The sequence below is a fragment of the Astatotilapia calliptera genome, chromosome 11, assembly GCF_900246225.1.
Source record: "Astatotilapia calliptera chromosome 11, fAstCal1.2, whole genome shotgun sequence".
NCBI lineage: Eukaryota > Metazoa > Chordata > Actinopteri > Cichliformes > Cichlidae > Astatotilapia > Astatotilapia calliptera.
Window position 1 is genome coordinate 17019146 of NC_039312.1, and position 14026 is coordinate 17033171.

Consider the following 14026-nt stretch of genomic DNA (forward strand, 5'->3'; position numbering starts at 1 on the left):
ATATATATATATATGCACTTTGCCTTTTTTCTTCATATCTATGTGTATTTACGTCAACATATGTATTTATGTATTTTTAAAAAATAAGGTGAAAAATAAGGATACTTGCTATGTGTAATTAATGTAAAGATTTTGCACTTTGCATTTTATGTTTATATCTATGTGTATTTACATCAACATCTGTATGAAAAAAAATTAGAGTGAAAGATGAATAATGTTTATTTATTTATTTCACAGCTAATACACATTTAGGATAATGCTGTACAAATCAACAAATACATTTTGATGGAAACAGACCCAAGAGTTTCACTGAAAGCTCATTCCAGGAAGCAGTGTGCAAACATACATAATATGTATGTAATAATTTCAATCCTGAACCTTGTATGGAGCTTTTATGGAGGTATTTAAGTTGGCAGGCCTACCTCTGAGTGACTTTTACTACAGCACGTCCAAATAAAGAAAAGAAAGCGCTCAACTATTCTCACTATCAAGCTTGGGATAGATGCAAAAGCTCTGTGATAATACTGATGATATAAGCTAACTAGTCATTATTAATGAGAGGACAGGTGTCATCTTTGCTAAATTTTAGCCTCCTTTAAACTGTTTTTTGTATATTAACATTTTTGCTGCCAGTTCTCTCACCAGTACTGCTACAGCTTAAACTCATCTTAATTGTTTCTGGAGAAATCGCCTTTCTTTCTGTCCAGAATAAGATAGATGTGGACACTATGTTGCATATTTCAGTTGAAATTTGTCATAATGTTACTGTGGTTCTCCTCAAGAGGGTGCTGTAAACCTAAGTCAGACACACAAAGATTACGGTATACAACAGTCAAGTGATAATGAAAGTCGGAGAGAAGATGCCTGCGTCATTCGATGAGGATAAGCTGTTGATGTGGCTTTAATGCATGGTAAACACTTTCAATATCTTTTTCTGACATATCACTGGAAATTAGTGCTGTATTGATCTGATCTGTAGTTTTGACGGCGAATACAGAACAGTTGCAGTTTGTATACAAGTTATTGCTACACTCCAGTTTGTAATCTTGCATTTCACTTAGGGGTAAGTGTTTAATGGCCCTCTAGATTTCTCAAACATTACCATACATACTTTTTTTTTTAAATTTTATCTTTAGAAATATAATTGATGCTTAGCTGTGTGTAGGCTATGTAATGATTATAGCTGAGAGGGGCACATTACAGCTACACTCTTGAGAACTTCGCGTCGATGGAGGCAGTTGGATTGTGAGGCGTGGCTCAGATGTGGGAGATATACAGGTAGGTGCTGTTGATGCTCCAGTCAGGGGGGAAGTCTTGCACTGCGTGGCTCTTGATGTGTCTTTGCATGGCGACCAGGCTGCTGCAGAACTCCAGGCACACTGTGCACTGGTACGGTGCGGCCCCGCCGTGAGTCCGCAGGTGCTTGATCATGGCCGAGTAGTCCCGTGAACGTTGACCACAGAGGCGACACTCGAATGGTTTTTCGCCTTGAAGCAGAGAGAAGAAAGAGCAGGGTAGGGGGCACAGGAAGGAAGAGAAAGGAGGTGGAAGAGAGGAGCGCTCACTTGAGAAAGGGTGTTTAAAACATATTTATTTTCAGCGTTTTACGATCTATTTAGCACGGGCCTCTGTGCCAGTAGATGTAGTATGTGGGGTTATGTTTTTTTGGGTTGTCTGTATTTATGTAGGCTACATACGACCTTGAAAGCCTCAAGGGATTTTTTTTCCTTCTTCATAATTTGCACAAACATTCACTTGTTATCAAGAACGCACTGATGAATTTGATTGTCAAAGTCAGTTTCACACGGTGAACTCTCAAAGTACCTATTTTAGCCCTACTTGAAGAATTCATCAGATAAATAAAATATTTTGTACAAATGTCTGTTAGGGTAAAATTACATTTTATATCTGTAAGGTCAAAGGTCAATTTTACTGTGCCATTATCATTTTCTGTAAAAAAAAAATTTCCCCCCTGATCACTATTAAATGCCATGACCAAGAGACTGTCTGTACTATAGATCGTGAGAACACATCTCACAATTTGAATACTGAATTGGTTCTATTCTGGTTGCACATATAAATTTACTGATTGGCATAAATTCTGGTATACATGCAATGTTTAATATTTAGTCAAATCCTAAAACTGTTTATTGGGTCAATTTTTCTTTCGCTCTCAACAGACACACTTCTTAAATGAGTAAACATGAGTAGAGTAAACTGGGGCACTTTTATGCAAATCATCCAGCTTTGCACCACTTGCATCTGCTTTCCACTAAGTCGGTTTTTCTATTTGATTGTAGGTCAAAGCAACACAAAATGAAATAGATAAATATCAGCTTAGTCATTCTGAGAAAAAAAACTTACATTTTCATATTAATAAAATGTGCTGACAAAATCTGTGCTTATTAAAAAAGTCTACTGGTTTAACAGGTAGTGTTAAAAGTTTAAAACAAAATCCTTTCCAAAGAGCTTTTAAACATCTAAGTGTGTGAACGCCTGAAAAAGAAGTGACTTATTTATGAAGTAATATACCCGGGAATTTCTTTTTAGTGTCTTCTTTCAGTCTTTCAGATACTCGTTGATTTGTGAGACATCAAAATTGCTCTTAAAAGATGTTATTATGAAGCAGATCTATCCTAGAACACACTGGCCTATCTGAAAGACCGACTCATGTTCATTACCATTTCTGTAGCTAAACAGACCTCAACGTAAGCAAATTAGCTCATGTCCTTTCCATCAGTGCAAATCATTTTTAAATTCTCTTCTTTTGCTTTAAGCTTCTGAATCCTACACTCCCAAAAACCCAATATGCAGAGCAAATGCTAGACATTCATCATGGTGAATATTTCTAATGTCAGTGTCTCCAAAGTAATCTTAATAATAAAGCTTTAAGGAGTGTTTTGGAAATGTATTTTCTTTACTATTTAGTATTTTCTCAATGTATAGAATTGCTTTGCAGTTAAATACAGACATGATGCCCTTTGTTGACTAGGTTCTCTGTTGCGTGCAAGTTTCAAGTCTGCAAGTTTCATATTCTGCAAGGTTAACTTCATAGTATTAGAATGAGTGGAAAACTCTCTACTACCGAAGATGTTCTGCAGTAATGCACATGGGCCCGGTTGTACATTTAAAAAGTGCAGACACTTTTTAAATGTACTGAAAAACACAAAAACTTCTTAGTTATTATAATGAGGATACTTAAAAATGGTATAACTGTGACAGTTATTCATAAATTCCTTAATTTGGCTGTAGCCTGCCATGCCTTGTCTCTGATATGATTTTCCAAGTCCCACTGACTAAAACAACGTTAGACCTTTGTTGCTGTTGTTATTTTTAAACATGCTTTTCAAAGTCAGAGTTGGTAAATACATACTGGGCAGATTTATCAGACGTCATTTTGTAACTAGGTTAACACTTGTGACCTATGTTTATAGATTTTATTTAATTTCTTTTTTTTTTCTAAATTATTAGTCATTGCTGTGGGTAATCATTTTCCATCAGTGTCAAGCCAGAGGATTCTTTGCTGCACTATAAGTCGAAAATTCTCACAGCTATCTTTGAAAAAAAAGTAAATAATCTGATACGCTGATGCACTGCTGTTGAAGAGATGCGCTTACCAGTGTGTACTCGGTGGTGTGTGTCCAGCTGATGTTTCAGACTAAACTTCTTAGGGCAATGTTGGCACTGATAGGGTTTTTCTCCTCTGTGGTCTCCTCTGGTCTCTGATTCATGCGGTGTAACGTCTCCTCGTCCGCAGAACCGACATCCTGTGCAGGTTTTGCCTTTGAAAACAATCAGATTTTAATATAAAAAACAGATCTTGGTGCGAATATTGTGGTGACCTTTTCTGTTGTAAGTTGTATGTTGTCAGATAGAAGCTGCTTGCATTGCTTGCTGGAATGGAACTACACAACAACAAGATATTGCATAAATGTGGCTGAATCTATAGTAGAGCTGCGACGCTGAACAATCAGGTAGTGGATAACCAGGAAATGTATCTGAAAATAATTTTGAAAACAATTTGATTAATGCTGGCATGTTTGTATCTTGCAAAAAAGAGAAGATCTAACGGGTTCACAGCTGGCTCTGCAAAATTGTGTGTTAATCGATTTCTTGATAAATAACTGTCAGATAACTGTTAGTGATAATCCCGCCTTAGCTGATGTTAGTAGTCATGCTCGCAGAGTCTCTTGCTCTGACTTGCTAACTCAACCAGCTGTTTCAAAATAAATAACCACAGTTTTTGCCAGACCTTTAAAAACCGATTTTAGTCGCACAGCATTAGACATACAGCATTTCACTTGCATTTCTAAGGCACGTCTATTTTTGTTAAGCATCCTGTTGCGAGACAATAAATTCAGTTGGTACAAGCTTACCTTCCTGTCACTATGCACGCATATCACCTCTAAAAATTATAAAGGTGTGATTTTTGAGGTTAAGGTAGCACCACTGAAGCTTTACACTACCTTATATTTTTTAGGGTCTATCAAGTAAAAACATGGGCCTCATAGTTTTAGACAGGATGCTGAAAGGAGAAGGGGGTGTACTGTAGTAGGGGAAATTGAAAGAATAAACCACAACAATCGAACACTTACCACTCTAAACACAAGCTACTGAGACCTGTTGTCATTAGTGCATTTCCTGTCCAATATATCACTTCTTGCTAAAAAATACCTAACCTCATATAAGGTTTGAACACGTCTGTTTTGTAAAGATCTAGAAATAATATGGGTGTTTCTCGGTTGACTTTTACAAAATAATAATGCTAATAAAGATTGTTTTACTGTTATCCTTACTCTATGCAGCAGCAAGAAAACTCTGAATTTTATTTAAGATGCAACTGCTGGTAAGACAGTTTTACCATTGCCTAATCTGTTTAAGCATGATTATAATGTTCCATTGAGCAAAGATATTCAACATCTGATAAAATATTTATCAGGCTGATTGTACACTTTCATGTGCACACACTCACCCACACAAACATGCAAACGCACAGATGGTGTAACTCATTTTTGTGTGGATGAAATGAATATTAGAACGACATAATAAATCAATATGTTTGACTTTTTTGGCATGGGACAAACCACTGTTGCGATGCAGTACATACTGTACTGCATGTATCTAGCTGTATCTAGTAACCACACTACTGCTCCTGCTGCACCCTGCTTTCAAAAACCACAACTCTTTTTATCACTTTCCATTGCGTTGCTACACAGCTGGAGTCTGCAGAGGTTAGGGGTCATGAAAATAACTTTTTACTTTTATCTTGTTAAAATTATCATTTTTACACAGGATGATCACTTTTACAATAATAATGTAGCTTCAGCGTGTTTTGATTATTGAAAGTGTGTGTTTTGTGTTTCTCATATCATTACCTAACTGTGTGGAGACTGACTCCCGCAGCACCGGATCATTGCGTAGACTGCAATGTTGGCAGTCTTGACCTCTGTCTTTGCTGGTTTTGGACACTTCGGGGTAACTGAGGACACACAAATTAACAGTTGCAAAAAAACAAATGTACTAATTATACCTTTAATTTAAAATGTAAACCTTCATTTGTCTCCCAAAGTCACAAACCACAAATATATATATATATATATATATATATATATATATATATAAAAAAAGGTTTCTGTGTGCCGACTTCTAAGGCACACCTTCAAAATGGCACATGGAAAAAAGTCAGTCTGCATACGTTTTACTGCTTTACGTGTTATCACAAATTACGTCCCTTAGACACTTAAAACTTCCTTCCTCTCAAATTTCAACCACAATATACTTATATGTTTAGTACATGCTCAATGCTAAAGAAAAGACTGAAAAGAGGTAGACCAGACTAAACAGTAAAGGAAGATTTCAGTGTGTGGAAACTCTCGAATTTGCAAAGGAGGGGAGAAATTTAGGGGGCTCCCCGTTATGTTCTATTTGGTTTTGCTGTGAGGAACAGTGCGCAATGTGTATACGCTAAATTATCACATAAAAACAAAACAAGGTGAAGTGGGTTATTACTTTGATGATAAATGAAACTTACTATATATATATATATATATATATATATATATATATATATATATATATAAAAATATATATATATATATATATATATATATATATATATATATATATATATATATATCTTTCTTTTTTAGCCCTTTTGCGCAGTGTAAGCTAGGATGATAACTTCTCAAAAATGAATTTCACAGACCTGGACTGGCAAGGAAGGGTTAACAGGTGAAACTGATGTAGCTGGAAAATGCAGGAGGCTTGTTAACACATATCTACCCAAAAAGCAGTGAGTCAGGTGTGGTAGCTGTCACAAAGGAAAAATTGAGCAAATCGGGGGATTCTAAATTACTCTATTAGAGGAAAAATTTGGAGATAATGACTAGAAAAAAAAACAACCAAGTTTCCAAAATCATGTCCGAACTGTGTCTTACCTTGGTTCACCAGGTTGAACAGTCCCAGGAAATGCTTTCTGGCTAGATCTTTTTCTTTTTAAAAGGCTCTGTTTGATTATGTTTCCCATTCGAGTTGGACCAGTGTAAATGTTTTGTGCATAGCGGGGGTGGAAGCCTGAGTAGCCCATTATGGGGTTCTGACCTGGGGTTTGAAAATGAGAACTTAGTAGGGGGAACATTTGGGGACTGGAGAGAGAGTATGGGTAGGGTATAGAGGACTGGTTGGGTGACTGAAGAGGGTGAGCTGCAAGTAAGCTTGGATAGTTTTCTGCTATTCGCCGCAAGGTGCTCACAGAGTCCCACATGTTTGTAGAGAAAGTCCATGGATAAGAGAAAGAGGAATTGCTACTAGCAGGCTTGGCAACAGCACTGTTTCTGCTGTGAATTGGCTCTGAAATAGGGGACAGTTTGGCCTTCTTTCTTGGGGGTGATGGACTGCTGTGGGTCTTAGTAGGAGTAGAGGGTGAAAGGTTTTCCATGGCAGTGCCTGCCTCATTCCCAGGGAAGGACCTCTTAAGCAGTTTATCCTCATTAAATGGACTTGCGTTTGAATGTTGATCTTGTCCCTCTGGAGTCTCCTTTTCTACTTTGACATCAGTGGTTTTGTCTCTTTTTTCCTGCTTTTCTGCTCTGCAGTCAAGAGTGTCCAGCTGCTTCCTGCACTGATCCTCCAGTGGCTGCATCTCCAGCAGTTGTGCAGCTTTCAACAGTAGTTGCAGATCATCCACAGAGACCTCAAGAGCTTGCGTGTAGGTGAAATCCAGAACTTGCTGGAAGGTGTGAGGTGAAAAATACTCTAGAGTGCAGCATACAGGGCTGTCTATGTCTCCGCGGGCTAGCTGCTGTGCTAAAGTTCTGCTAGCACAGGCTAGTACTAGACGATGAGCCCTGAAAGTTTGACTCTTTACTGAAATTATAGCATCACAGAGTGACCCTGAGCGGCGTAAGGCATCTGCCTGCTCCAGGAAGTGGAAGTATTGGGTGTTGTTGATTCTGATCATGTCTGAAGGTGTAGATGTATAATCAAAAGTCTGAGAAGAGAAAACCAAAACCAAAAGAGATATCCCATCAGATTATGCCCACTCTATCTGAAAGTTTGTTCCATCTATTTGCCACATTGCTATGTGACATTTCCAGAAATGCTAAATTGTATGTTGGAAAATCAGGTTGAAAAACAGCAGCACAGATTGGCTTGTGATTAACAGATATACTTCTCTGTGGTTTGCACTGTTTTTTTCCACCCTTTCCAAAGAGCATTACCTATAGTGAAAGCTGAGGGGGCAGAATGTACCCAACATGATTATTACAAAGATATTTATTATTTGTGTAATTACAAAGAACCGGTGTAACTCAATTTCATTTTCAGGGACTTTTCAAAACAGTTTTTTAAAAGTATTCTTTAAAAAAATCCTGTATCTTTTTGTAGAGTCATATTTGCAAGAAAACTTTCCTCAATCACTACTGTGTCTGTTATCATGCTTGAATGCCTGGCTGCTGTGTGGAAATGTACTCTTATGTGAAAGCTTTGATATTCAGAGTTCACATACACACTCTAAAGCCACAAAGCCCTAACAGTATATGAAACCATGACTAATGACTGTACACGCGTAAACATGAGTAAAAAGTTTGAACATCAACAACAATAAGACCATATTTGAGTACAGTAAACATCAGATGCAAGATATTGCAGGGGTGGAATATGTAAATATGTAAGTATTTTTTTGGAATTTAACATTAATATTGAGAATACATGGATGAAGAGGCTGTGGCTGTACGCTAAAACTACCGGATGCCTGAAAGTTTGTCATCTTCACACCGTCTGAAGTCTATAATGAACCTTTATGATTATACAGTGTGCGGTCGGTTTCTGAAGCAGAGGTCACAAGTACTGTGAGCTATTTCAGAAGGTTTTTTTGTTGTCTTTTTTTGCGCAATTGCAAACCCATACCCGTACCTCGATGGTGACTGTAAATGAAAAGTAAATGTGAAACAAAATGACATTTAGTTGTCTCATTACTGGAATTTAAAAAAAATATGTGCATAAATGATGCACCAATCAAAATCTTTTGTCTTGCGTAAAAATTCACGAAAATAGTTTACATGAGCGATTTAATCCTTTAAAGCCTTTTAAAAGCGTTTTAGCTTGCTTTAATTAATTTCAAATTATTTTTAGTTTTTATATTTGTCAATTATTTGGCTGTGTCTCCTATGTAGGTGTAAGTGGTACAGCATGGAGCAGTGAGAGTGAAAGTGACAGTGGCGCAAGGCCATTATCGAAAGTACAAAGTTACTTAGTGCTTCTGTGTACTTGAGTTTTCATTTGAGCATGCATTTATCGGTTTTGTTTTTTGTTTTTTTAAAGTCAAGACAATTATTAAATGTTTAATTCTACATAAACAGTGTCGAAAGCACGTAGGGAATTCAGTGTGCAAATCAAGCTTATGTCAGTTTAGTGACGGGTATCGTCCGCATAGATGAATATAAAGTGCGTTGACCCGTATTTCCTAGTATGGCATTTACGGCTTCAAATATAAAGATATATTAAGTATACGCGCATATAATGCTTTGATTTTGCAAAGCTACATATAAAGTAACTTTCTTTTCAGAACAATTAAAATTTCTGGAGTACAATTTTCGTCATTTTCCACATAGTCATTTTAAGTGACCTGCATTTACGTTAAAACAGCGCCAATAATGATAATAAAATACCAGTGTCATTATTAAAACATTATCGTATTAGTTGTCACAGTCGTGACGACAATATAATTAAGCATGTGGATCAGAATCAGAATCAGAATCAGAAACTTTATTGTCATTGTCATGAGAACAACGAAATTAAGAATGGTCCCCGATCATTGCATCATCCCTAGCAATATCAAAATATAAATAAAACAATAAAATTCAATAAATAAAATAGATAGAATACTTAAAATACTAATAAGATATAACAGTAAAACATTCACATACATTCCCACACACATGCTTCAGACCGTGCATAGATTAACACAAGAGTGGCGTGATGGACATTTTTTTGTAGTATTCAGATGTGTTATTGCAGTTGGATAACAGCTGTGTTTGAGTCTATTAGTCCTTGCTCTGACTAACAGAGCAAGGACACACTAACATTACATAATGTATTTATAATCATTAAAAAAAAATTTTTAATTAACATTATTTTAAATCCAAGGAGATTTTGGTGAGATGTGAAAAGAAATGTGTCATAAACAAATCTTTCATCTGTATATTGATGCTCTTGTCTTACTTGCAAAGGCCTTTCAGGATTATTGATGTCTTTCAGAGTGCATTATGTGCCAATTCATGCACTTTCATTTTAACTGTGATTATAATGTGTTTTCAAATACTGTGCTGACTTTCTGGTGACATTTATGTAATTCCAATAGTACTGTATAATTTATGATTGTTCACTGTAGTGCATATAGAGGTGCTCTCCTGGAAGCTGCTGGCCTATAAATGTTATTTTATGCTGTGCCCAAAGTTCACGCTTACCTGGTTTAAATCTATTTGTCTTAATCTAACTGTTTATTTGTCATAAACTGCCTGGTATAATATATTGTTCCCACTGCAGCTGCTCGGATCAATGTAGACCTGAGTTGTGCCATAGTTAGCAGGTGTTTGATCTCCTTTTAGTAAAAGTATAATCAATGTCAATGTAAAGCCTTACACATTTGACAAGAGAAGTAGTTAAAGTAAACCCTTCCAGAGCTCACACGTAAAGCACTAGAGTTGACACCCAATTGATAAAACCCTCAACGGGTAACATATCAGTAGCACAGTGCTAAGTTGTGTTTACAGTAGATCAAAGATTAGACAGTTAAAAAGAGCAAAGATGAGAAATGTTGAGGTGCATCTTCTTGTGGTTTCAAGTGTTGGAAATCTAAGAAGCAACAAGCTGCATGAATGAGGCACTTACCAGATGTTTAGTGAATATTCTCCAAGGCGAACGATGAGCTACCTCGCATCATGACTGTGAAGCGACTTCTAAAGTGACATGTCTGTCAGGGCACAGGTTATACTGTGGGGCAGGGTGGTTTCCTCTTTTGTCTCTTCAGTCCCTCCTCTTCATGTTAACTCTCTCTGATTGGTGCTCTGATTACAGTGCTAAAAGGCTTGCCTTTTGTGATTAAAGATGGGGACTTTCTGTTAACTAAACCAGTACTTTGTTAAATTTTGCTTTGCTCAAACCACGGAGGAAGTTTTGATAAGGAATAATTTCTACTTCTTGTATAAGTGTCATACAGCTATTGTTGTCGAATACAAAACACAAACCAAACCAAATTAACAATGAAAACCTTTTTGAAAATGAGAGAGAAAAATGAGGACAGTGGTTGAATGGTAATGTTGCACACCTGTACATGTTGTACATGATTTCCTCTCCTCCTACTTCATTTGCTGGTCACTACATTAATAGACTGTTCTCTGCTGAGACAAAAACCACTTCAAAGACAGTCATCTGTGACAGGAAACATACAGACCAAAGCCCAGTGGTACTGATATGTAGGGCCGAGCTTTACTAAAAGCTGCGCTCTGAAAATAGAAATATCTGCTTTGGCCTTTCGATATGTCAGATGTTGGCGTGACAACCTGTAAAAATAGGCCAACTGTAGCGAGCTGGTCAGTTTGTCAGCCCGTGATGGTGGAGTATACTCTGTGCCTTTGCTTGCATTTAACGGTTTGTTTTGCCATATTCCTAAATTAGCTTTAATTTTTAAGCTAGTTCTTTTTTTCTGCTACATTTTTAAAACTTAAAGGTTGTTTCTTTACATTTTTTTTGTTCAGCTCAGGGGGAGACATCATGTGATAGGAAAAACATGCAGATGTGCCATCTTTTTAAAGAATTCTTGTTATACAGTATAATTTGGGCTCTTCATACAAGTGTAAAGAAAATCAGCAGTTTGTCAACACAGATGAGCATTTTCCACCTAAAAATGATTAGAGACCACCGAGTGAACCACACTCGTCATTAGAAATATTTGCATTTACAAAAATTTAATTGCAGTTACAAATGCCTGACAGATTATTGAGAACGTGGGCGTGTGTCTGTCTGTGAATGTGGGCGGACCACATTTTGCCATTATTACACAAACAAAGATACGCGCACACACAGAGGCAAGGCTCACAAAGTGAAAACAGTAACTGCCGAGCTGTTAGGAGGGCAGAACGATCAAAAACGACATTAAAGCTTGTTCTCGAATATTTGTGTTAGAGTCCTGCTGTTCAAAGAGCTGTGACCCACTCGGGTATGATGTGCATTCTGGATGCTCATTTGGTCAAAATCTGGGGAGATTCAAGGCTGATTCAAGATCTTTGGCTCTTTTTGTAACTTCCTTAAACTGTTCAACTGAAGGAAGGTGTGATGTTTAGACAGGCAGATGCTTTTCAGGAGTGCAGTTGTCATGAGGAGGTTACCTTGGTCTGCCGCAATATTTACTTAGGTGGTTGGTATTACCATTATATCCACATAAATTTAATGATCCTTGGTTTACCAATATAGTATGCTAGTGTAATATGATGACCAGTGTTATTTACTTCACAAAGTGGTTTTACCACCTTCAAGATAGTTCCGGCTATAATGGAACCTTTCTTTGTGTACACGCAGGTGTGGACACACATACACACACCAGGTACACACACAGTGACAGTGACAAGGTGACAAAACAACATGAGCTATGCTGTCATGGTTGGCACAGAAGAAACACAGTAGACTATTTAGCACAATTGAACATGCTGCAAGTGTAAAAACCAAACAATCATGGTTACAAATTGAAACAAAACATATGTACAAGACAGAGCTAGGACTTTATGTAGTGTTCATTTCAGCAGCACGGTAGCACATAAACTGCAACTGGAAAGCAAGTATCAATATTTCTGAGGCTGTCAATAGTATTACTTGTAAGCCAGTGTTGTCTAAACTTGTTTATTGTAGAAGCTCTAAAAAGTAGCTTTTAGTTTGAGTCAACATGCAAAAACTGTTAAAAGAGAACATGGTAAAACACTATTGTGTGTGGTCAAAAGCCTGAAAACACCTTTTTGCATGAATTATATTAATTTTAGCTTTGCTTAGTGAAATTATTTCTTTGCTTTTACTGATGACTGCCATGTTCACTTTTACTGAAACTACAAGCACAGTGAAATGTAATGTTAATAACATATCTAATACTCCATTGCACACAGAATAATGATTCTCTTTGGCTAACTTGCTAGCTAGCATTACATAGACTCGGTTCCAGTAACAAGCCATTTGTGGATGACTAAAGTTTAAACAGTTTCATGTAAGTATTTCAGTTCTTAATTGAGTAATGCTTACTAAAATGTAGTGTATATACCTGATGTTTACAAAGTGCAAGAACATTTGCAAAGACATTTTTAAAGCATTATACAGTCATGAAAAAAGAAAGTAGTACAACTTTCATTTTACATTTCAGAATGCAATATAAAATCATCTGTTCCTTACCTGATTCTAAAATAATTTAAATAGAAGCTCATTTTTACAACAGCATAGTTAATACAGAAGCCACAATACAGAAACTATGTGGAAAGTTCATACTAAACTCGTGCTACATCCATGGAAATTAAGAGGGAAAGTAGCAACCAGTTGGTGCTAATCAAATGCAGCCAGTTAGCTGATCATTAGTGAGTTAGAGCATCTCTACAAAAACAAGACTTTTGGCAGTTATGGAGCATTCAGATGTACATTAACACAATGCCAAGAAGGAAAGATCAGGTATGTTCTAACACAAGCAACTGTTGTTGTCTGTCAGTCTGGGAAGATTTATGAGACAGTTTCCAAACAATCTGAAGTCTACAGTAAGAATGATTATTCATAAGTGGAAAACATTCAAGACATGATATGTGGACGCCCGGCAAATTCACTCAAAAATCAGAGCGTCTATTTCTCTGAGAAACTGCAAAAACCCAAGAGCTACATCTGAGACTCTACTTGCCTCAATTAGCATGTTGAATTTTAAAGTTATTAACAGGAACTGGTAAAAATCTTCTTCTCTCTAAAAGAACATGGCAGCATAGCCTAAGTTCTGCAAACCGCCATCTGTGCTCCTCTGTATACCAATATATTCTAGAGACAAATGAGGTTGTATGTCCAACAGCTAAAACTTGGCTGAAATGGGGTCATGCAACAGGACAAAGATCCCAAGCACAGCAGCAAAACTAAAACAGGATGCCAGAAAAAGAAAAGAATCAAGGTGTTGCAATAGCCCAGTTAAAAACCCGGCCTCAACCCAACTGAAATGCTGCGGTGGGACCTTAAGGTAGTTGTGCACAAACAATTTCCCCCAAACCACAATAAATTGAAGCAAAGTTGTAAAAAAAGAGTGGTCAGAATTTCTCCACTATGATGCAAGAGATAAAATCATAGAAAAAACAGTTACTTCAGGTTATACTAGCTAAAGATGGTTCTGCACGCTAGTGAATCACAAAGTGTTCTCAGTTTTTGATTCACTGATTCTGATTTTTTCTTTTTTAAATAAATGATGGCACAGTGCTTTATTTCATGTGTTCTTGTCTTGTTCATCTGAGGTTGTAGGCTTTTT

General features: G+C 36.9%; 1 protein-coding gene across 1 annotated transcript; it reads right to left on the reverse strand.

The window, feature by feature from the left end:
* Nucleotides 1-203: 203 nt before the first annotated feature.
* Nucleotides 204-10943, reverse strand: zbtb32 (zinc finger and BTB domain containing 32). The gene is made up of 5 exons (XM_026185817.1): nt 10390-10943; nt 6438-7489; nt 5376-5479; nt 3618-3782; nt 204-1487 (listed from the first exon to the last, which is right to left on the reverse strand). The coding sequence occupies exons 2-5, from the start codon at nt 7457-7459 to the stop codon at nt 1258-1260; spliced, it is 1521 nt and encodes a 506-aa protein (XP_026041602.1). The 5' UTR covers nt 7460-7489; nt 10390-10943; the 3' UTR covers nt 204-1257.
* Nucleotides 10944-14026: the final 3083 nt, after the last annotated feature.